Below are 25,316 nucleotides of genomic sequence, written 5' to 3'. Positions count from 1 at the left end.
TGCACTGGCACTAGATTTTTCATTTCACCAAACTGTTTTACGTAGCTTACGTCGGGCGGTCGTGTCTTGTACACAACCCTTATGATTTTTTCTTATGTCATAAAACTGCCTTTTCAATCTTTTCACCATATTTATTTAACGCAAGCTCACTTGTATGCGTTATTATCTGTTGAACGCAACAATTGCGTTCAATATTTGGTGAAAACGACTTGCATCTCTATCGAAAGCATACATAAAACATATATCTGACGACAGGAATGCATAATGACAATGTTTTCCCCATCAATCCGTTTATAAGATATTTCTTCAATATTTGTATTTATGCTTGGTCGCTGCTACAGAAATAGTGACATATTCCTCAAAACACGCGTACTTCTTCCATCTGTGCTCGAATAAAGAGGTCTCCAGTTAACCATGCCAGCAAAGGCGTTGGATTGTCAATCCGAAGAAAAGGAAATGTGATAAAATATGAATTGTTTTGAATTACATTCACACCAATATTTTTTATCAATAATCGAAGTATTGTCAATGTGTGCGTTCTTTTGAGGGCCGCCAAAAAGAAAGTTCTTCGCGGACTGATTTGTTTACCTAAATACAGTCACATTCACATATACAATCTTGCTGCCGGTTTCAATTTGTGGGTCAACCATAAACACGCTGCGTCTTGTCACAAACTTTCTATTGAAAGATCGGCAATGTTCGATCCATATGATACACTTGCGTAACTAGCGTTTGCTTTCATTATCAAAATTATCTTGTGACGTTTTCTATCGGCGTTTTTCTACGCATTACAATACGTTTCAAGGTCGGTATTGTTTGTAAACAACAGGTGGTTGGCGCTAGGTATTCAGGCTACCAGCTGATCGTAAAGAAAAATAAAGAAACAACAAATGCACTACTACATAAGCGTTGTGGGTATAAACATCGATTCGAATGACATCTGTCAAAACAGAAAATTTCTCCGTATTCTGACATAAAATATTGTAGATGATCCACCATTAGTCATATGTGCTTTTCACTTTAGATATATCAAGTGCGGATAATTGAAACTCAACATACTTGAGAGGATTATTTTCAGTAGATAGTATTTCAAAGACAGGAGCTAAAAGTTACTCTTTAGGGCCAAAGGTGGGTCTGCAGAAATGGATAAACTTTCTATCTTTGGTGGCTTGCAGAAATCGATCGATACTTTAAAATCAACAGAATGCAGGTGAGAGATTTACTTAAATTGTAGGCGTAGTCCCCAATAAATTGTAATTCATTTTAGCCAAAAGGAGAAAATCACCCACTTTGGCCAAATCAGCGAAGCGATTGTATCCTACAGATCGAACTCGTCGAGCAACAGCTTTCAGAACCACCTGAGCGCAGCGATCGGTACATTGCTGATGTTTTGCGAAGAAACCGATTCTTCCGTACGGATGAGTGCGGAAGAGAATCTGAACCGCATTGTCAGATTTTGCGAAGGCAATGGAAGTATCGTTAGGGTGCAAGTCGATCTGTACCATGAGATAAAAAAGAATGGAAATGAAAAAGCTCTTAGAGTTTGTTTGGCACTGTTTGCACATTATTGTGGAGCTATTAAGCAGCGTAAAGGGAAAACTTATGCGCAGAATTTGCTGCCTTGTATTTACGCTATATCGAAACGAAGAGAAGTTCAAGTGTTGGAAAGTTTAGCTGCATTTATAAAAGTGTTCAGTGAAAATCTGGGAAGCTACATGACTGATGGAGAAGTTCTTAAAATAACAGAAGTTTTCGTAGAAGATTTAGCAGCCGAATGTACGACGAAGCGACGATGTGCTGCTCAAAATATCGATTCATTTATAGATCGGTCCAGATGTCCTGAGTTCTATGCGAATAACACTTTCAATCGTTGCATCGAAATGCTTATGAAAAGTCAGGAACAAAATGCTGTGCTAGGAGTGTTGACATGTTTCCGAGGGATTCTGCCGATAGTGTTGAAGCACTCAACACCGGAAAAGTCGATAGAGATTTTCGATCTCGTTTTATATTTTGTCATAGACGGCAATCATAGTGTTGTAAATGCTGCGCTGGAAGTGGCAGATGTAATATTGAACAATTTTCAGCCTGCGGCGAAGAAAGCACTGATTTCGGTGGATATGGAGCACCGCGTATGGTTACTGAAAAGAAAAACTTTGAAAAATTCAGTATTCAAAATAAATATGAGCGAAAGTATGCTCAATTCTCGAAAATCTAGCACTGACGCTGGTAGAGATTTGTTGAAACCGGATAAGAGCATGTCGTTCCTACAGGTGACATCCACCCCAACAAAATTCACACCAGGCGACGATAAATCCTTGGCATCTGCATCTGATTTAGAACTTGATTTTTCAAAATGCGTGGATATTGAACATTCGCTACAGATAGCCAGCTCTAGTCCAATGAAGGATGTGAAAGCGAAAACCTGTCAGTCTGATAACATTTCTTTGAAAAGCCAAAAGTCAACAGATTCTATCGGTTCGCTCATAAATACTTTTCTCGTAACCAGCACCAATGCCGGTGAGTCGATGAGTAAGTTCTTTAGAAAATCTTTCGATTCGCCTGCATCTGGATCCACACCAGCCAAAGATGCCGATAGCGTGAAACGATCGGAGGACGATGATCTATCGCTGGAATCGTTAGCCAGCAGTCAAATTTCGATACAGAGTAGTAATGCCGACACTATAAAAAATGAGTTGGATGTGATGCTGGAAGTTGATGATTCTACTATGACCGACACGTTAACAATGCAGGATGCTGATCCAGCGAATTATGGAACTGCACAAGACGAGCTACGGGCAGAAACGCCTATGGCTTCTCTAGCTAGGTAAGGGAAAATAACACGGTTCATTATTCATTGTGGAAGTGAAAATGTGACTGACAAAGACATTTATGTTCACATTGTTTTTCATTTCAGTGCAATGGAGGACATTGACGAGCCATGCGAAAGTGTGACGCGTGATGTTTTTATAGGATCAATTCATGATCAAAACATTCTCGATTATACCGCGAGGCTGATTGCATCCAAGTTCTTGCTTGCTGGAACCAAACATGGACTCATACCAGATTACAATGTTCGCGTCTCAGTAAAAAGTATGTCTTTGCAGATACTTTCCCAGTGCGTTAAACTAAGACCGGAAGTTCTCTTGCTGACGTTGGAGAAAAATGAACCAAAAGATGAGTTCGACGTGGTGGAAATTCTGAATTTGGAAGATGCGATTAACGAGATGTCAAACAACGAGGAGACCCCACCCTCCGGTGCAGAAATGGTTGCTGCATCCGAACCGGAAGGGTTGTTGGAAATCAAAGAGGACCATTTCGGGGAATGCACGAGCACAACTTATTTTGAGTATTTTTCTCCCATGAGTATCAGCCTCGATCAAGGGCTCACATCGCTTAAGTCAAAACTGAAAATGGTTGAAGAAAATTTCAGCATAATGGCCACTGACAGCCAGGATAAATTAAGTAAGGAACTGGATGCTATTCTTTCACAATCGGAGTGTAGCGGAATGGCAACTAGGAAAGGAGAGCGTAGAAAAGAGCTTCTGGTTGTACCAAAGGTTATTACTAGCAGGGGAGACATTGTAACAAAACGTTTAGATTCCGACAACGACGAAGATCAACAGGTGCTTGCAGATGTATTGCTGTTTTACAACCACGCCGATCAGATGTTGAGAGCGAATGTCTTACAAATAATTGGAAATTTCTTAAGAGCGGTTTTGGAGTCTCATGGCAGTACTGATGCTTTTCTTACCTATAACGAAAAAAAGAACGCGTTTAAAAAATATCTCACCGAAGACGTTTTGTTGCAAGTCATCATTCAGGTGAACTATTGAAAATTACGAACGAATATAGAATTTCAACTAATAATGCATACTTTCAGGGGTTCTCTGATGAAATTCACATTGTGGTAAACCAAGCGTTGAGCGCATTTGAACTTGTTTTTATGACGTATTGTAAACAACAGCCTTTTAATGGTGTTCAGAATAGAAATTGCGCGTCAAATTCTGTTGATTTCAGTTTTCAAAAAACATCAAAGACAAACTTTTTTATGAATGAGAATGATCAACCGAAGACAAGTCCACAGGACATTCTCGGTCAACTGTTCCTTGTATTTAACAACAAGTACTGGTTGGTGCAATGCAAAGTGTGTGAAGTGTTTGTGAACATAGACTTCAAAACTCTTAGAGCAACGATTGGCGTTGAGCAAACGAAGCTGATCCAGGAAAAATTCTTCCAGCAAATTTTAATACTTTTGCGAAGTAGCGATTTCCGAGTTAGAAACCACGCAGGAGAGAAGCTCATTTGCTATATAGAAAATATTTCTGGAACACACTGTGCAGAAAAAGAAGATGGGATTATTGGAAGCTTTGTCAAAGAACACGTACTATCATGCTTCGCGAATCCTATCGATGTCCGATATTTCTCTCACCCAAACAATAGTCAAGACCTCGATACTAATATTGCAAAAGTTTTGTATACTCTCAGCAACAAGCTTCTCGACTTGAGTGATCGTAACCAATTGGTAAGTATGCAGATCTTCTTTGATTTATCGAAAATAATCGTACTTTTATTTTTAATTTCAGTTTGGGTTTATTAACTTTCTTAAAATGCTGATCGCCAAATACAATCCTTTCGACTATGTGGATATGTGGAATGAATTTAATTTATTAAATGTTATTTCAAGTTTGATGACAGAGCATACAGCAACAGCACTCGATCTAACTGCGCAGAACGATTTGTTGGAGATATGCTCTACGCTAATGATTGGTAAACTACGCAAACATTGACAACTTGACAATATTAATTCTTCTAAAATTTTAGTCACAATATCATCGAAGCCAATTACCGGCATGGACAACGAAGTGATTGATAAGTTTATCTTTCACGTTCTGAAGCTGTTGAACATATATCAACATCTGCTGTTATTGCCCGTGCCAGTACAAAAACCACCCAAAGGAGAATTGTTCGCGAACCCTAAAGAGCTGCAGCTCATCAATTGTTTCGGATACTTTGGAAACGATCCGCTGTATGTGAAGTTGTATAATTTGCTACGAAAAGTATACGAAAGTTATAAGGTATGTACTGTTCGCATTTAACATTGAACCCTAATTTGTATTGGTTCAAAGGTGAGAACCCAGAACTCCGTTTGATTTACAAGATCAATTCCGAGATACACATTCCGATAACACATCCAAATCCAATATAAATTCAATCCAAATAAAATCCAAACCCAATCGAAGTCTAATACAAATCCAATCCAAATCCAATCCAAATCCAATCCAAATCCAATCCAAATCCAATCCAAATCCAATCCAAATCCAATCCAAATCCAATCCAAATCCAATCCAAATCCAATCCAAATCCAATCCAAATCCAATCCAAATCCAATCCAAACCAATCCAAACCAATCCAAACCAATCCAAACCAATCCAAACCAATCCAAACCAATCCAAACCAATCCAAACCAATCCAAACCAATCCAAACCAATCCAAACCAACCAAACCAAATCCAATCCCAAACCAATCCAAACCAATCCAAACCAATCCAAACCAATCCAAACCAATCCAAACCAATCCAAACCAATCCAAACCAATCCAAACCAATCCAAACCAATCCAAACCAATCCAAACCAATCCAAACCAATCCAAACCAATCCAAACCAATCCAAACCAATCCAAACCAATCCAAACCAATCCAAACCAATCCAAACCAACCAAACCAATCCAAACCAATCCAAACCAACCAAACCAATCCAAACCAATCCAAACCAATCCAAACCAATCCAAACCAATCCAAACCAATCCAAACCAATCCAAACCAATCCAAACCAATCCAAACCAATCCAAACCAATCCAAACCAATCCAAACCAATCCAAACCAATCCAAACCAATCCAAACCAATCCAAACCAATCCAAACCAATCCAAACCAATCCAAACCAATCCAAACCAATCCAAACCAATCCAAACCAATCCAAACCAATCCAAACCAACCAAACCAATCCAAACCAATCCAAACCAACCAAACCAATCCAAACCAATCCAAACCAATCCAAACCAATCCAAACCAATCCAAACCAATCCAAACCAATCCAAACCAATCCAAACCAACCAAACCAATCCAAACCAATCCAAACCAACCAAACCAATCCAAACCAATCCAAACCAATCCAAACCAACCAAACCAATCCAAACCAATCCAAACCAATCCAAACCAATCCAAACCAATCCAAACCAATCCAAACCAATCCAAACCAATCCAAACCAATCCAAACCAATCCAAACCAACCAAACCAACCAAACCAATCCAAACCAATCCAAACCAATCCAAACCAATCCAAACCAATCCAAACCAATCCAAACCAATCCAAACCAATCCAAACCAATCCAAACCAATCCAAACCAATCCAACCAATCCAAACCAATCCAAACCAATCCAAACCAATCCAAACCAATCCAAACCAACCAAACCAACCAAACCAACCAAACCAATCCAAACCAATCCAAACCAATCCAAACCAATCCAAACCAATCCAAACCAATCCAAACCAACCAAACCAATCCAAACCAATCCAAACCAATCCAAACCAATCCAAACCAACCAAACCAATCCAAACCAATCCAAACCAACCAAACCAATCCAAACCAACCAAACCAATCCAAACCAATCCAAACCAACCAAACCAATCCAAACCAATCCAAACCAATCCAAACCAATCCAAACCAATCCAAACCAATCCAAACCAATCCAAACCAATCCAAACCAATCCAAACCAACCAAACCAATCCAAACCAATCCAAACCAATCCAAACCAATCCAAACCAATCCAAACCAATCCAAACCAACCAAACCAATCCAAACCAATCCAAACCAATCCAAACCAATCCAAACCAATCCAAACCAACCAAACCAATCCAAACCAATCCAAACCAATCCAAACCAATCCAAACCAATCCAAACCAACCAAACCAACCAAACCAATCCAAACCAATCCAAACCAATCCAAACCAATCCAAACCAACCAAACCAATCCAAACCAATCCAAACCAATCCAAACCAATCCAACCAATCCAAACCAATCCAAACCAACCAAACCAATCCAAACCAATCCAAACCAATCCAACCAATCCAAACCAATCCAAACCAATCCAAACCAATCCAAACCAATCCAAACCAATCCAAACCAATCCAAACCAACCAAACCAATCCAAACCAAATCCAATCCAAACCAATCCAAACCAATCCAAACCAATCCAAACCAACCAAACCAATCCAAACCAATCCAACCAATCCAAACCAATCCAAACCAATCCAAACCAATCCAAACCAATCCAAACCAATCCAAACCAATCCAAACCAATCCAAACCAATCCAAACCAACCAAACCAATCCAAACCAATCCAAACCAATCCAAACCAATCCAAACCAACCAAACCAATCCAAACCAATCCAAACCAATCCAAACCAACCAAACCAATCCAAACCAACCAAACCAATCCAAACCAATCCAAACCAATCCAAACCAATCCAAACCAATCCAAACCAATCCAAACCAACCAAACCAACCAAACCAACCAAACCAATCCAAACCAATCCAAACCAATCCAAACCAATCCAAACCAACCAAACCAATCCAAACCAATCCAAACCAATCCAAACCAATCCAAACCAATCCAAACCAATCCAAACCAATCCAAACCAATCCAAACCAATCCAAACCAATCCAAACCAATCCAAACCAATCCAAACCAATCCAAACCAATCCAAACCAATCCAAACCAATCCAAACCAATCCAAACCAATCCAAACCAATCCAAACCAATCCAAACCAATCCAAACCAATCCAAACCAATCCAAACCAATCCAAACCAATCCAAACCAATCCAAACCAATCCAAACCAATCCAAACCAATCCAAACCAATCCAAACCAACCAAACCAATCCAAACCAATCCAAACCAATCCAAACCAATCCCAAACCAATCCAAACCAACCAAACCAATCCAAACCAATCCAAACCAATCCAAACCAATCCAAACCAACCAAACCAACCAAACCAATCCAAACCAACCAAACCAATCCAAACCAATCCAAACCAATCCAAACCAACCAAACCAATCCAAACCAACCAAACCAATCCAAACCAATCCAAACCAATCCAAACCAATCCAAACCAATCCAAACCAATCCAAACCAATCCAAACCAATCCAAACCAATCCAAACCAACCAAACCAATCCAAACCAATCCAAACCAATCCAAACCAATCCAAACCAATCCAAACCAACCAAACCAATCCAAACCAATCCAAACCAATCCAAACCAATCCAAACCAACCAAACCAATCCAAACCAATCCAAACCAATCCAAACCAATCCAAACCAATCCAAACCAATCCAAACCAATCCAAACCAATCCAAACCAATCCAAACCAACCAAACCAATCCAAACCAATCCAAACCAACCAAACCAACCAAACCAACCAAACCAATCCAAACCAACCAAACCAATCCAAACCAATCCAAACCAATCCAACCAATCCAACCAACCAATCCAAACCAATCCAAACCAATCCAAACCAATCCAAACCAACCAAACCAATCCAAACCAATCCAAACCAATCCAAACCAACCAAACCAATCCAAACCAACCAAACCAATCCAAACCAATCCAAACCAATCCAAACCAACCAAACCAATCCAAACCAATCCAAACCAACCAAACCAATCCAAACCAATCCAAACCAACCAAACCAATCCAAACCAATCCAAACCAATCCAAACCAATCCAAACCAACCAAACCAACCAAACCAATCCCAAACCAATCCAAACCAATCCAAACCAATCCAAACCAATCCAAACCAATCCAAACCAATCCAAACCAATCCAAACCAATCCAACCAATCCAAACCAATCCAAACCAATCCAACCAAACCAATCCAAACCAACCAAACCAATCCAAACCAATCCAAACCAATCCAAACCAATCCAAACCAATCCAAACCAATCCAAACCAATCCAAACCAACCAAACCAATCCAAACCAATCCAAACCAATCCAAACCAATCCAAACCAATCCCAAACCAACCAAACCAATCCAAACCAATCCAAACCAATCCAAACCAATCCAAACCAATCCAAACCAATCCAAACCAATCCAAACCAATCCAAACCAATCCAAACCAATCCAAACCAATCCAAACCAATCCAAACCAATCCAAACCAATCCAAACCAATCCAAACCAATCCAAACCAATCCAAACCAACCAAACCAATCCAAACCAATCCAAACCAATCCAAACCAATCCAAACCAACCAAACCAATCCAAACCAATCCAAACCAACCAAACCAACCAAACCAATCCAACCAATCCAACCAATCCAAACCAATCCAAACCAATCCAAACCAATCCAAACCAATCCAAACCAATCCAACCAACCAAACCAACCAAACCAATCCAAACCAATCCAAACCAATCCAAACCAATCCAAACCAATCCAAACCAATCCAAACCAACCAAACCAATCCAAACCAATCCAAACCAACCAAACCAATCCAAACCAATCCAAACCAATCCAAACCAATCCAAACCAATCCAAACCAATCCAAACCAATCCAAACCAATCCAAACCAATCCAAACCAATCCAAACCAATCCAAACCAATCCAAACCAATCCAAACCAATCCAAACCAATCCAAACCAATCCAAACCAACCAAACCAATCCAAACCAAATCCAACCAATCCAAACCAATCCAAACCAACCAACCAATCCAACCAATCCAAACCAATCCAAATCCAATCCAAACCAATCCAAACCAACCAAACCAAACCCAATCCAATCCAAAACCCAATCCAAACCAATCCAAATCCAATCCAAATCCAATCCAAATCCAATCCAAATCCAATCCAAATCCAATCCAAACCCAATCCAAATCCAATCCAAATCCAATCCAAATCCAATCCAAATCCAATCCAAATCCAATCCAAATAGATTTGTTGTGGGAGGTTTTGGTTAGTAATGTTGCCGAATAGATCGTGGACGATTTTGTTTTCCTGTATTTTTTATTTACAATCTTTGATTTACAGTTTGGTCCCTCCTCCTTTTATAAAATTGTAATTGTATGGTCCTTCGCCTTATGAAATGTTTTCTTTTTTTTCCAGATCACCATCTCATCGGAAATAAATCAAAAGTTCTTCGGTCTTCTACGGACAACGATTACAAGCCTCTGGCGCATTCTGGAAATCAAAAACATCTCATCCATGACCAACGGTTTCAAATTCATCGAAGAGGTTTTGCGATATTTGATCACGTTTCTACCATACGAACCGGAGCACTGTGTCCGCTGCACCAGATTCTTGTTACGTTTTCTCTTCAGCTGCAATTATGCCAACCGTCTGGAGGACGTCGCCTATTTTCGAGAAGCCAGTCAATCGCTTTCGCTTTCCGATGCGGTCGAATGTCGGAAATTTTTCGATCGGTATTATGAGTTCTGCAAGTGCAAGAATATTACCTCCGTTTCGGATCTGGGAAGTTACATCAAGCAGTTTGAGCAGATGGTAATCGCATGCTTAAAAATATACTCAAAAACAACAGCAAAAGTACAGACGGTGATTCTTAAGTTGCTGTGTCAGCTTCTCGATTTCAATATAAATTATCAACTATTGGACTCTAGTAACGTGTTTGTTGAAAGTGTTCTCAAACATGTAGAACTACTGGAAACGGGATCAATTCCGGACGCAGAGCGACTGATGCCATGCATAGTCAAATTTCTATTTATTCTTTCCCATTCGAAAGATCGTGCTAAAATTATTAACATTCCAAAGATAATTAATATCTGTGATAATTTGCTGGCCAATGCTCTGATTAGGAAAACGGCAATAGCATCACTGCAATCTTTGGTGCATGAGATATTTCTACTGTATAAAGTGGCACCTTCCGGTCTGGGCTCTGAACTGTTAATGGCTGAAGTGGCCACGCAAAAGGAGGTCATTCTGAATATGATGATCAAGTTTCCCGAAGAAGTCAGGTGCTATGAAATTGCGCCGATGGTTCTTCTGGTTGAAAGACAGACAGTACCAGGGAAATACGAACCGGAAATATGGAATGCATTGATTGGAGCCATGCAAGAGAAGAAAATGGTGATCAACTGTGACCGTGAAAGACTAATTTTGAAAAGAGTGTTGGAAACGGTGAATGGTGGCGTGAACCAGGATGCGGCAGTTGGACGCGGTATATTGGGAACCGTTAATGATATCTTCAAAAGTAGAGACTTCACGACGAAACAAAAACTGATGTATTATCAAATAATTTTTGAAAACATCGTGCTCAAATATAAAGAGGACGAATTATTACATCAAGTAGCACCGTTTTCCGACGAAGGTCCTGAAACAATTGCCGAGACATATTTGGCAAACTTATTGTGTGACATTTTGTACTCACTGATTGAGGGTTATCAAGCGCAGAAAAAAGACACAGTTTTAAAAAATAATATGATTGATTTTATACGAATCATTGGAAAAATGCATATTTATCCAAAAATCAAACTAGCATTTTTGAACACGTTGAGGATCAACACAATAATCCAGGTTAATGAAGACTATTTGTACCACGCTTGCATCTGCATTCTTCTGATCAAATTTGGCTTTGAATTCAAAATGATAACATCAACAATCAGCGAACAACATGGAACCGTCGCCTATGAACAGTTGATCGAAATATTAATCCAAATGTTTTCTGACCGTGAAAAAGCATCAGCTGATTTTCCCTCTACCGATATCTCATATCTGATAAATGATCATTTTGTAACCTTACAAACCCACTTCGATTCATTCCTTGTACGCTACATTTCCTCCCCTGAGTACTCTGACGTGATTGTGATGAAAACGATTGCTACTATTCGCCAACGAAAGGTGTCCAGTTCTACATTATTCAATTTGTTGGAAAAATCCAATCTTAAGAGCCTTCCGTTGCTGACGGAGGGGCTAATTGATCTGCTAGGAGAAACCAACGTAATTATAGCTCGTAGATCTGCCATGGTGCTGGATGAAAAATTAAATGCTTTACTGAGAGTTACTCCGCTTGATAGCGAAAGCGTCGGATCCCTTCTTCCACGTCAATATTACGAGCAACTATTTAGCAGTTTTACGCCAGAGCGTCGTAAAAGGTTTCCAAAGTTATTCAAAACTGCGTTACTGCTAGTTCGCTTCTATGAAGGTCTGAACATACCGCAAGATCTTGTTACACAGATCGATACGCAAAACCTCAAGCAGCTAAATACCGACGAGGAATGGTTCTTGGATCAAATTAGCTTCCATTGTACGAGAAAATCATATACAAAACCGAAAAACATAGCCCGCATGCTACAAGAAGTCAACTCTGAAAGCAAGCTCATCAATCTGCTCTCCAATTCTAACTTCAACTTCCGTTTGCTCCGAGAAGTGATTGCCACAGCATTCGAAAATATGTCGCACATGTTCCGTATAGATTGCGTACAATTTAATCCGCACCTGAACTATCTCAAAGTACATCCCATGTTGAAAGTTGGTTTGATTGTGCTAATGAGAAAGCTGGATGAAATAAATGCCACCCCGGAGGACGCACTCGACGAGAAAGCCGTATTGCACTGTGTGAAAGCCGCAATCTGCTTCCTGGAAAATGTAATTTGCCTGGAACATCTTTGTTTAATCTACGTTGAAGCACGATTCATAGATCGATTCATCAAAGACCACATTTTGAAGTCAAACTTTTACGAATCGCTTCTACTGTTAGCTTTGAATTGTGCCAAATTTATTCGAACGAATAGGCAGACATCCAAAACAAATGACGCCACATCAATCCAGCTCCATCTTAAATGCATCCACCTTATCCTGCAGCAAAAGTGTCTCTGGTCAGAACTTAACCAAAACGACAAATATTTAGAAGTGCAAGATCTCCTCATCCGGATGGTATTCGAACTCGTCACTGGACATTTGCAGGGAACCCACTTCCTGCAATGCTACCAAGCACCGGAACTTTTCAACGATCTCATTGCGAACCACTACGAACAGGTTGAGGTTTGTCTACAAGCTCTACTAGTGGCACAGTACATCTCCGAACGCGACTACATTGAAGAAGGGGCACATTTGGCGGAGTATCCGAAACAAATGATGACCACGGTTGACTCGGTGGCAATATCTCTGCTGAAAATGGATCGCTTCTACTCGATCGCCATGACCCCGAAGGAGGTGTTCAACTGTTACAGTTTGGACGTTGACGTCGATCCAATGAAGTTGCCCTCAGTACCGATTGATTATCTGTACGAGCTGGATACTTTGGAGGTTTATCTGAAAAGGTGAATGCAACTACGTTTGAAAATAGTTTTTTGAGTATGCAACTAAAAAAAATTCTATCAATTCAATACAGGGTGAACATATTTGGATATTCATCGAAACAACAGTTTGAAGAGTTGTTCATGTCACTGTTGGTGCTGATTAATCGCGAAGGTGATCCAGAAATTATGAGTAAGTATATGCCATAACAAATTTTATATATATTTTTTTACCATTTCACCATAAGTTTAATTTCTTATAATATTGTAACCGACGCGGGATCGGAAAAAGCGATTATGGGATTTTGTCACTATTCGATTGAAGTCGTTGACCTGATAATCCGTGACTCTCTGGTTGGAATGGGTCTGGGCACTGGCGGCCTCAGAGTTCTGGTAATGGTGGGGCACCAGCATATTTGTTTCATTTATAATTTGACGTCAGTAGTAAGAACTATAATTCGAGGCGTTAATAAGCAAATCAAAATTAGAGGTTTCAAATATTACGAAATTTTTATTGCATTTTATCGTCTCTAATTGAAGAGGCCACTAGGTTTTTTGGAATATTTTTCCAAAAACTTCCAATTTCTGTTTGATAATGGATAGAGTGTAATTGCGACATTTTGGGAGGATTTCTAGTAAGCAAACAAGGATGTTCTCAAGTCTTTGTGTATTGATTTCTGACATTTTTTTTCGTAAATATCTTTATTTATTGTTTAGGAAATACCTCCAGGATTGTTTCAAGACATTTCAATAATACTTCCAGAAGTTCCTATAGGAACTTTTTCAAGAATTATTTCAGATATTCCTTCAGATACCATCGGAAATTCCATTCGATCGGAAATTCGTAGAATTCCACAATTTTTGGACAAATTTTCAGAATACCCATAGGAGTTTCCGAACGATTTCTTAACGGAATTTCTGATAGCATTTCCGACATTCTTAAAATGTTCCTAGAATTTCTTGGGACATTCCTCCAAGAATTCTTTCGGAATTTCTTCTAAGGATTTCTGCAGAAAATCCTGCGGAAATTACGGAGACAAATCCAGAAATTCTTTTGGAGATATCTCAAGAGATTCCTTTGAAAATTCAAAGATGGAACTCGATGAAAATTACGAAATTTTTTCGGCAATTCTTTTATGAACTCTTTTAGAAATCTAAATAAATTTCTTCTTTCAGATTCTATTAGAAATACCTTTGGAAATTTTTTTAGGAGCTCCTTTTAAATTCCATTGAAAATTTCTCAGGAATACTAAAGGAAAATACTGCAGATATTTCTTCAGGACTACCCATATAAATTGTTTAAGGACTACCTTCGATATTCGTTTAGCAGAAAGCCCCGTCAATTTCTATAAAAATGTATTGAGAAATTCCTTTAGAAATTCGTTTGGAATTTTATTGAGAAATTTCTTCAGGATATGTGTTGGAAATTTTCTAGAATACACCAGGAATTCTTTTTGATTCCTTCGAAAAATTCTCCGGAAAGGAGTTTGATTTTTTTCTGGAAATTTCTTAGAAACCACCTACAAAAGTCATACAGAAATCCTTTTAGTAAAATCATACGATGTTTTTTGCGAAATTTCTGCAGATAGTATTGCGGAAATTTTGTTTGAAGAGTTTTTCTGGAATTTTATTAAAGAATGAAACAGGAAAGAATAAGAATTTTCGGAAGAGTTTCTAACGGAAGTTTCAAAGGAATTTCCTGATAAAATTCTTAAAGTAACTTCCGAGTAATTCCTAAATGAGTTTTTGAATGAATTTCTGAAGTGATTCCCGAAAGAAGTTCTCAAGGAATGTGCCAAGGAATCCCTAAGAAAATCGAAAGAATTTCTGGGTTAAGTTCTGCAAAAGGAATTACAAGAATTTCTTTCCAGAGTCTTTTTAAGAATTAACTGGAGCAATTTCTTTAAGAAATTCCTGTAATTATTGCTGAAGCAATTTCTTTAAAAAGTTTGAAGGAATTCCCAAAGCATTTCCCAAAAGAAATCATAAAGAAATTTCCGAAGGAATTCTCCTTTCGGAATGTTATCCTGATACAATTTTTTTGAAGGTAATCGACTTTTTGGGACCTGCAAAATTTTTGGGATCGATTTTTTTATGTCAAATGTCTTCAAAAAAAAAAATGTTCAAGAGATAACACCACATCTCGACATTTCATCCATTTCTAAGACATTTATTTGGCATCAAAAATAAAAATTTGATTTCGAAATTTACCTGTGATAAAATTATATCAATCAACTCAGTGAAAACTTTAGTTTCTGTATAAGAATATAGAACGGGCTGATATTTCACCTATATAAAAAAGGCGCATAAAAACTACCATTTTTGACATGCTCTCAAATAATCCAGAATTTCTCCTACGGTTAGAACATGATTTGGAACCAGTTTTTCAGTACTAGATGAATTTCCTGTCTAACTGTTGCAAAACCAAAGGAAACAGTTGGTATTTCACAGAGTATTGGTCAATTAAACTTTGAACTCCCTATCATTTTGTTCATCTCCGGTATGCCAGGTTGTCTGTGATAAAACGAAGAGTTTTTTTGTCTTTATTAGGGAGACTTTCAGCCCGAGGCTGGCTCGTCTCCGAAAACGAAGAGTTTATATCTGTCAGGTGATATTTTGAATGTTATTAAGAATATGTATTTGGTTTAAATTGTTTTGATCGACTTATATGCATTATTTACAAGATTGTTAACTTTACGCCACTGGCTGACAATTTTAACCCGGCCCAAAATAAAATTGAAATATTTTGGAATAATTTTAAAAGTTCAAAATAACATCCCTGGGCAAAGGCACAACTTTGTGATCAGCTTAATTGCTGCCAAGCTCCAGAGCTTAAATGTATCTTTACTCTTCAGAGAAAGATGCACACTAGTGGTGCCACTAGGAATCGATACTTCGATCGATCTTGAGAAGCGATTAGATCATTTTCTGTACTACACATATATCTCCCATTCCAGAATGAAAACTCCCTTGCTTTGAAGAATATAAAAGAGGTCCCATTAGATGGAGATGGCCAATGTACTTGTACACGTCCTAACTCATCCGTCAAGAAACGCAGCCAATAGCATCTGTTCGTACTACACAAAAACAGCTTTGATGGACAATGTCGTTTTGCAATCATGGATCCGAGGATCTAACTATTATTCCTTTTTTGCCTCTTATATAGCACTGTCACTAATTCGAGACTAGTTTGAAGAAATCTCAGCGTGCAAATTTATGACAAATGTTCAGCTTAAGATTTTTAAGAATTTAACGGTAAATCACACATGGGCAATTATATAACTCAAATTTCCAGGGATCAAAGAGGAATAATAATATAATAAATTAACAATCATTTGTCATAAACTCAAGAATTTTGTAGATCAACGACTTTTGGGGGAAACAGTATTTTTATGCACTTAAAAACTTGAAAAACACTTTAGCATGGACAAAACGTGAACGGAACTAATCGCAATGTTCACAAGACTTGTAGAGCACACCAAAAGCTTCCGTATAAAGGTTGTTGCGATAGTTTTCGACGTTTATGTCTCTTGTTAGATTTTTTCCAAAATTTAAAATAGCCCAAAAACACTAAATCGACTTGAGCCACCTCGAAATTTTATCCGAATTAGCTGAAAATTTGACAGCAGACTTATTTTAGCATAAGAATTGTGATTCTGGGCTGACCGGTTGAATTTTTGATACTTTTTGAAAACATGAAGAGGTCTACTACACACATACATCATATAACTTTCATTTTGAAATTAGTTCAGATATCAATCACAGTACTCGGAGACATAATTGTCTATAATCATAACACATTCAGATACATTTTTTTACTATTGTTAATAATCGTCGTGAGAATATCACAATGAATTTCTTACATGCATGCTGCATGTTTTCAATACTAATAATCACCCTCTTTCTTTTCTTTCTTTTGCATTATCAATTAATCGTTGCGAGCTATAACCCTTAACAAAACATTGGAAGACCCCCAATATTGTAATAGAGGCAACAATATTATCTGGATCGATTTGCTATCGGTGTTGACGAAATCGAGCTGGTTGATGAATTCGATTTCTTGGGCCGGTGACCACTGACACGATACCAGCAGTTTCAGAGGCAAATATCCAGAAAGGATACAATAGAAGCAAGGTAAATCACATTTGAATTCACTAGGGACACGGCAGGTATTTCCGTCCATCGTCGTAGGGGCTAAAATCAACGAAAGCAACGTACATGTGCTAGAACTCCACTATAGCAGAACGTTTCTCCTGAGTTTACGATTTGGTACGTATGAGTCTTACAAAAAAGCGTCTCTTTTATTGGTTTTCGAGACTATGACAATTTGATAAAACACTTAACGAAGTCCGATTGAGCTGAAATTCTGCATACAGACCTTTTTCGAGGAGATGAAACTTTTGAGCACTACCCGTTTTTGAAATACGAAATGTTGATTTTCATTCGCACCCTAATGCACATGAATAAAACGACATTACTGACATAACGATCAAAGCTAAATATGATTGTCTGTCCCATCCCATATCCCATTGGGATATCATATCTTCTTTAAAAGTATTCGTTTGCCTGAAGTTGGGCATCGGTAAATACAATTCCTTCTTTGAAAGTAATCGCCTGTACCGTGAAAAGTGATAAGCGCGAAATCAGAAGTGAGATACGGGAACTGAGAAATTTGAAGTGGTGTGGCTTACTTTTCAATTACCATTCATAATTTTATACTTTCCACTTTCACTATTGTTCGGATAAACTATATTCTCGGCCATATGATACGTTCAGCAAACGATATTTACGACATTATGAACCCTTCGGCTAAACAACATGTTTTGCCATATGACCCGTTTGGCCAAATAACATTGGCCCTTTTTACCGAAGGATCATTCCGGCCAGAAGGCATTTTTGACCAATCGATCTATTCGACCTAATGATCTATCCGGCCAAATGGCCTATTCGATCAAACTAGCTGATGAGCCAAAAGTAATTTATGGCAGAATGACCAGTTCGACTGAACGACATTTTCAACCATATGTCCACTATACTTAATATTTTTTTTTCTATTCTAAATTTTTTTGGGAAAAAAACAATATTTTTTCAATAATTCCGAAATGCAATGTCCGATCGGGCCAATTTTCAATAGCAAACAATGGGACCGCATTCCTCGTCGAATGCAACTGTTGCGAGTAAATCGGGTAGTGCTAAGTTCCAAAAAGTGTGTCTACAAAATTTGTACACGTACACACATACACACACACACACACATACGGGACTAATCAGGATGTCTGTTGAGCAGATTCCCCCTCCATTGCTTGGGAAGAAAAAAAACACACACACATACATACGCACATACAGACATCACTTCGATTCGTCGAACTGAGTCGATCGGTATATAACACTATGGGTCTCCGGGCCTTCTATCAAAAGTTGTTTTTTGGAGTAGTCCTATAGCCTTTCGGTACAACTTTGTTGTACGAGAAAGGCAAAAACATTTTTTTCCATTCCCGCGGTATTTGTTCTGGCTCACAAGTCCATTCGCGACCTGGGGTCCAGTTTACTCCCTTTTATATCCGATGTGTCTAAACTCCTCGCTACCAAAAACCCTTAGATGATTCACGGCAGACTTCGTCCATTACAACCTCTCGTATGGTGTATCATCAACCGGTTCTAGAGGATGGCTGCTGTTCGGTTAGTCTCGCCCCAGTATTTCTTATCTATTCCAGCATCTATAACCAACCATACAGGAATCTATTTCCTATACGTAACAACATTTTCGCACGACAGACCGTGTAGTACGCAGTAATTAACTGTGCCACAATTTTCTCCACAATAAATGTTTGTTCAGGTCCTAACCTCCTCCGGTGTGATTATCTACTGGCTGAACTGCATATATTCCTAATTGTAGACTCATGAAATATCGGAGGCAATAATGTGAAGGGGCCGCACAGATCTGTGTGGGGTCAGAAAAGATGCTGTTGGAGCCGCACCTCTTTGGTGAACAGACGCTCGATCAGTCATGACAAAATTGTTTTAAATCCAACCCAACACTAGGACTAGGCTTGTGTGCTTTGAGCGGCACACGGTCGCTATAGCAGGGTCTGCTTTTGCGGATACATGCAGCTTTTTATAAAAGTTCAACAACGTCCACTATTCAACACCACCACATCTAAGTTGGGCAAACTTCACGGGACGCACCCGCTCACTCTAGCTGATTCGAGAAGGACAACAATGCTCAGGATACACTACCTCACCTCACCATTTCATAGGTCTGTATGGACTATGTCAATCTCAAGTAACAATTCTGTGACCGTTGGGTTTTATATGAATTTTAAAAATGTTTTATTGTGGGAATAATTAAAGCCTATTGTTTTATGGTGGTCATAAACAATGCTAACAAACAAAGGTTTTATGTCACTCTCGAGATACCCATAAAACTCTTATAAACCATGTTATAAACTAAACTTTTTGCTAGCTTTGAAGTTTTAATAATAGTTTTATTATTGCTTTCAAATGCGCCATAAAACCAGTTTGGGTCACTGCTTTAAAACAACTCAACGTAACCCGATCTATTCGCTATGTTGAATTTGGAAAGCAGTGTTGCTATATAACTTATATGTGAATCATGCAATAAGACGCATAATGAAGTTAGCATATTTATACCGACATAGTGTGAGTGACATGTGTTTCTCAAACTTAAGATGCTTCTTATTTCCCAAAATGAAAAAAAAATAACTAAAAAGGTACAGATAAAAAATCCCCTGGTCTTAAGAATCTCCGGTATTAGACAATGATACCAATTAAGGGTTATCAAAAACAATTCGATTTCTGTCAATATAAATCATGTTCTATGAGCAGGATTATTTGAAAATTATTCAACTGTAACTCTTATGTTTTGAGAAATAAGGCACATAAATATAAAATGCTGTTAAATATATGCACTTAATTGGATTGCAGCTTTTCATGAAAAGCCGAAACGATGAAGAATCATTTTAATTCACGATGATTTCGAGTTTTCGGTTTCTAAAAAAGTGAAGGAGGAAATAATTTTTGCATTTTTCCTTAAGCACATGACCTCCTGGTTAAAGAATTTGCCATTGTAACATATACATTAGAGTGGGGCGCAGTTGTATGGAAAAACGCAAACTTCGTCCGATCCAGTGAGATCAAGGTTTTTCTGAATCGTTTTAGGACCCCAATCAACTGTGCAAAATATGGGCTCGATTGGTTGCAACCTCGCATGCCGCATCACGTTTCAAATTTACATGGAGATTAGTATGGGAAAACGTACTTTTTCACATTTTTGCTCTTAGCAGCTTCAATTTATCATCAATCACGTGACTCAATGCGTTAGCATATAGTCTGGAAGATGCCTAAATACTTTGCCGAAGAAGGTACGTAGCTGGAAGGTCTACAAAAAATGTTATTACGTTTCGAAAATTGATTGTTCAAACCATATGCAAGAAATCAATGTTACTGCCAGCACTACCAGACAACCTATGGTTATCGGAGGGCTAAACCCATCTTCCTTCTTGTCGGATTTTTTTCTTTGTAAAATGATTCCGGATAGCTCCCATTAGCTCTAAAGCCCTATAAGATCAATTACTTTGAAATAACACTCAGTTAAATTATTGGTCAACGTAGTACGGCAGTGCTGTCAGAATAAACGATTTTTTGCATATGGTTTGACCACTCAAAGTTCGAAGCATTATAACTCTTCAGCAAAGTTTTTCGGCATTCTTTGGGTTATACTTTAACGCAATGTGCCACTTGGTTTACGATGAACTGAAACCTCTAGTAGTAGAAATGCAAACATATACGTTCTTCCATACTAATTTCCATACAAACTTCAAACGCGATGCGGAAAGCGAGGAAGCAACCAATCGGTCCCAAATTTTGCACAGTTGTTCAGGACCCAGAATGGCTTCGAAAAACCATTGATTTGAAAAAAATGACCATGACGCCCCACTCTAATATACATATTTGATTCCCACAAATTACACCAAAAATATGAATGGGTAATATTCCATATATTCGTAGATTCACTAATTTCAGGAAATAACTAGCATTCGTGGATCTATTATACAGATCCGCAAAACCGCCGAGAGCTTTTATTTCCACAGACTTGGCATCGTTGCCCGTAGCCACTAGGCTGCATGTTCAGGCGCCATAAGTAACTGGTGTAAGTTCGAAAGTTTTTAGTGGCTGGGCTGGTGAGTTACGTTAGAGGATCCGCTGATATTGACTGAAGACGGGCTCCATGTGACGGAATAATTCGCAAAAGTTTGCTCGTAAGATTCAATTTTCTTTCTGATATTTTTGGAGAGAGAGAAGCAACGAGATGTAATAGTTTGTAGGGGTAGAAATCTATCAGTACTTTGGAGTCCGCTTAACGCTCCGATAGAATTGAGTACGCCGCCGTACCAAACTGACCATCTACAAAACGCTTTGGTAGCCCTCTACGGACACGAGACCTGGATAATGCGAAAATCGAAAGACTGCGGTGGGCCGGGCACGTAGCCAGAATGTTGGACAATAACCTGTTGAAAATGGTTCTCAATAGCGATCCTTAGGCTGAATAAATAAATAATAAGAAATCCCTTATCGATTTCTTGTACCATGACGCGTTATCTATTTTGAGCCACATCGAAAGAGTGTTGGTAGTTTCACTTCTAGAAGCCTATATACGAATGCACTTTCTCGTCTTCCATGGATCTCAAAAACTCTAGAATTTTTCAATCAGCCTAAGTATTTATGGGTATGATATATATGGTCAAGATGTGGAAGTCATCTTCCTGACATTGACGGCCGGGAAAAATAGGAATTAAAACCATCAGCACCACACTCCTTCTTCTTCTTCTTCTTCTTCATTGGCATTACATCCCCCACTGGGACATTGCTGCCTCGCAGCTTAGTGTTCATTAAGCACTTCCATAGTTATTAAATGCGAGGTTTCTAACCCAAGGTAACATTTCTGCATTCGTATATCATGAGGCTAACACGATGATACTTTTATGCCCAGGGAAGTCGAGACAATTTCCAAACCGAAAATTGTCTAAAACGGCACCGGGAATCGAACCCAGCCACCCTCAGCATGGTCTTGCTTTGTAGCCGAGCATCTTACCGCACGGCTAAGGAGGGCCTCATCAGTAATATTTGATTTAATTTTCTGTTTTTTTTGTAGACTACCAGGAACAATACGAAATTAAAAAAATGTGCCTCACTGCAATTGGTAACCTGCTGTTAACATGCTACAAATACCCAAGAATTGGTTTCGGTAATGGCAAATACCATCATGTGCCTCGTTATTCAACCATCAAATGCACTACCGTTGGGTTTGTATTTTTTGAATATCCGTAATGTCATTGATAATAAAAACAATTTGTTTTTCATTCACAGCGCGAAGAAACTTCACAGCATCCAGCTTCTAATACCTTCCAACAGCGTTTTCTATCAACCAAATTTGGAACGAAAGCTTTCGGTTTCTACCAATGACGATGGATTGTGGACGAACGATAATGTGATTGGAACGAACGCTTTTTTGGCGAATCAATTTTCCATCTACTTCGCGTGGCAAACTTTGGAGAGTTCCGAGAATGAATCCCTGGTATACAAAAACCTCAAATACTTCATCGAGAAGGCTAATTTGGACGTCACGAGTTCCGTACAGTTGATTTACGGAATTTTAGAGCAAATGATTGAGGTAAGGTACAACATACTATACAGTTTAGTTCATAAAAGCTAATTGAACATATTTCATCAGGATAACTACGCTTTAATTCTACCGCTTGTGGTGCAGTTTTGCGAAATCTGCGAGAATAGAGACCAAATACGACACCTTTATAATCAGGTACTTGCTCTGCAGGAAAAAGTCCCAATGGAAGATACGTTATCGCAACAGGTTAGAATTTTTCGTTCAAATGTTCTAGTTTTCATCTCAAAGCACTTTTGTCCATATTGACTCTAACGAATGAGTGAAAACAAAATGAGCTTGTTTTATCAGCGAAAAACCGACTTGTTAATAAATATAACCGGTGAGATTGATGTGACTTTTTTTTTCATATGAGATATAAGGGCGCGTGAGATGAGAAATTGAACTGTTGCTTTGTTCATATTCATGAAATTTAATTTATCCTTACATATTCCAGCATATTATATACTTATTATGCAAGATGGCAGCACTATTAGTACCAACAATGGCAGAATTGACACATCTCTGTACAATCATTCCAACATATTTGAAAAGCACCCAGCTTTACATCAGGAATTCAACATTAAACGGATTATCCTGTCTGCTAGAGTGTCTGGTCCTTTCAAATACCACCATGGGTGGTCTCAGTGAAGAGCTGCAATTACTACGAAACATAGTCGTTAATTACGTTGTGAAGCATGGAATCATAGATGAAAGGTAAAATAGCTACAACTTTACTCATGAATTTGAAGATGATAATGTCCAACTTTAATCATCTCATTTTGCAGTGCGACAACTTACAGTGATATGCACTCGAAACTTGTATGGTCATTAAACTTCTTTTTAATCGAAACAACTTCACGATACGTAGTGGATTGCAATTTGTTGCAGAACAGCATAATTTCTGCGAACAATATTCTCAAACGGACAACAAATCTGGAAATTTACTTATGCATTCTTAATGTGAGTTTTAGTTGCTGTTTCATGCTTAATTACTGGCTTATTGATTATAAATAATAAATTACAGGGTCTCGAACGGCTTGTGCTCACCAACAGTGCCAGCCGACAACTTTTGGAAAGGATTGAAAAACTATCCCTCGATCTAGTCAAACTGGACAATGAAATGTTTGCCTTGGCAGCGCTGAAGTTGCTGCTAACGTGCATCTATCACAGCTCAGATGAACAGTTGGAAAACACTGAACGATCCAACGGCATTGTCCAAGACGAACCGGAGATAATCATTCAGCAGATAGAGAAAATCGAAATACTGTTCGCCAAAATCCGTACAACTACGCCTCAAGGAGCGAAAATCTTCGGCAACGTGTTGTGCCAGCTGATCCGGGACCTGCTACCTCCGAACGAAATCCTCACCAAAGTTTTCAAAGAGTTGATGCTGAATCAACCAAATCCGGACATCATTGCCATCCTGACCTATCAAGTGTTCCGGTCGGCAATCGATTGCTCCTATTTGGCTTTGCTTCAGGAATGGCTGATTTGCTCATTACCGAACTTTCTAGCATTGCCTCAGATCAACAAATCCGTATGGTGTTTGACAGTCATATTTTTGTCCGCTTCACTTAATCAACATTTGTTGAAAATTTTCCCGGAGGTTCTGTCGTTACCATCGTACCAGCAGTTGAACGAACGGGAGATTAACAATCTGATCATTTCGGCTAAGGATTTCTATCGCCGGTTGGACCCAGCGCAAAAATCAAAGTTCAGGGAAATATTCCAGCAAAGCGAATCATATGTGTATCAGGGCCTTTTGCAGAGTCTCTAGTTTGGTGCTAGTTTGTAATGAATTCGACGTTATTTATTGGAAATCTATAGATATATTATTTGTAAAATATTTATATGCTAGTATTTATCAAACCAATAAAGAAACACCCAAATAACAGAACACACACAACCATAATTCGAAAGCCCATTCGTGATGTTATATGGTAGAACAGTACATATTACACTCCTGCGGCAAAATGACCTAACTCATAAAATCACTCATATAATCATTTGTATTTATGAATTTATGAACGGATATTGTCATCACAATTCAATATTAGTTATTACTTATTGAGCTGCAATGAAAAAAATGAGCAAATCCTTTCATTTTCATTTAAATTTAATTTTTTAATTATTAATCTTTCACCTCACTCGTAAGATTGTCGTTCAATCCATTGAGACAAAACAAACAACCATGCGTTCACCATTATATTACATGCATTGAGTCATTTTACACCACCATTCGGGCGGCCCATTTTTTAAACATTTTTTAAATGCGTTAGAAAGTCATGAAAACCTTATTGTTTCAAATAGGAGACGATTGATAAAT

At 38.5% G+C, this 25,316-nt stretch overlaps 1 protein-coding gene across 1 annotated transcript; it reads left to right on the top strand.

The window, feature by feature from the left end:
• Positions 1–717: 717 nt before the first annotated feature.
• LOC134205128 (huntingtin) lies at positions 718–24,889 on the top strand. The gene is made up of 14 exons (XM_062680071.1): positions 718–1,210; positions 1,268–2,824; positions 2,915–3,821; positions 3,881–4,522; positions 4,584–4,767; positions 4,822–5,075; positions 10,163–13,332; positions 13,404–13,501; positions 22,481–22,631; positions 22,696–22,999; positions 23,060–23,197; positions 23,445–23,704; positions 23,776–23,950; positions 24,015–24,889. Exons 1-14 carry the CDS (start codon positions 1,143–1,145, stop codon positions 24,765–24,767), a joined length of 8,661 nt encoding a protein of 2,886 aa, XP_062536055.1. The 5' UTR covers positions 718–1,142; the 3' UTR covers positions 24,768–24,889.
• Positions 24,890–25,316: the final 427 nt, after the last annotated feature.

This window comes from Armigeres subalbatus, chromosome 1 (genome assembly GCF_024139115.2).
Source record: "Armigeres subalbatus isolate Guangzhou_Male chromosome 1, GZ_Asu_2, whole genome shotgun sequence".
In the NCBI taxonomy this organism is placed as follows: domain Eukaryota; kingdom Metazoa; phylum Arthropoda; class Insecta; order Diptera; family Culicidae; genus Armigeres; species Armigeres subalbatus.
The sequence above is the reverse complement of the archived record's forward strand: the minus strand, read 5'-3'. Positions and strand labels throughout refer to the sequence as shown.

Coding starts and splice junctions, on each gene's coding strand:
- LOC134205128 (XM_062680071.1), top strand. CDS start 1,143: ATGGATAAACTTTCTATCTTTGGTGGCTTGCAGAAATCGATCGATACT. Junction 2,825..2,914: donor CCTATGGCTTCTCTAGCTAG/GTAAGGGAAAAT, acceptor TTTTCATTTCAG/TGCAATGGAGGACATTGACG. Junction 4,523..4,583: donor TGAGTGATCGTAACCAATTG/GTAAGTATGCAG, acceptor TTTTAATTTCAG/TTTGGGTTTATTAACTTTCT.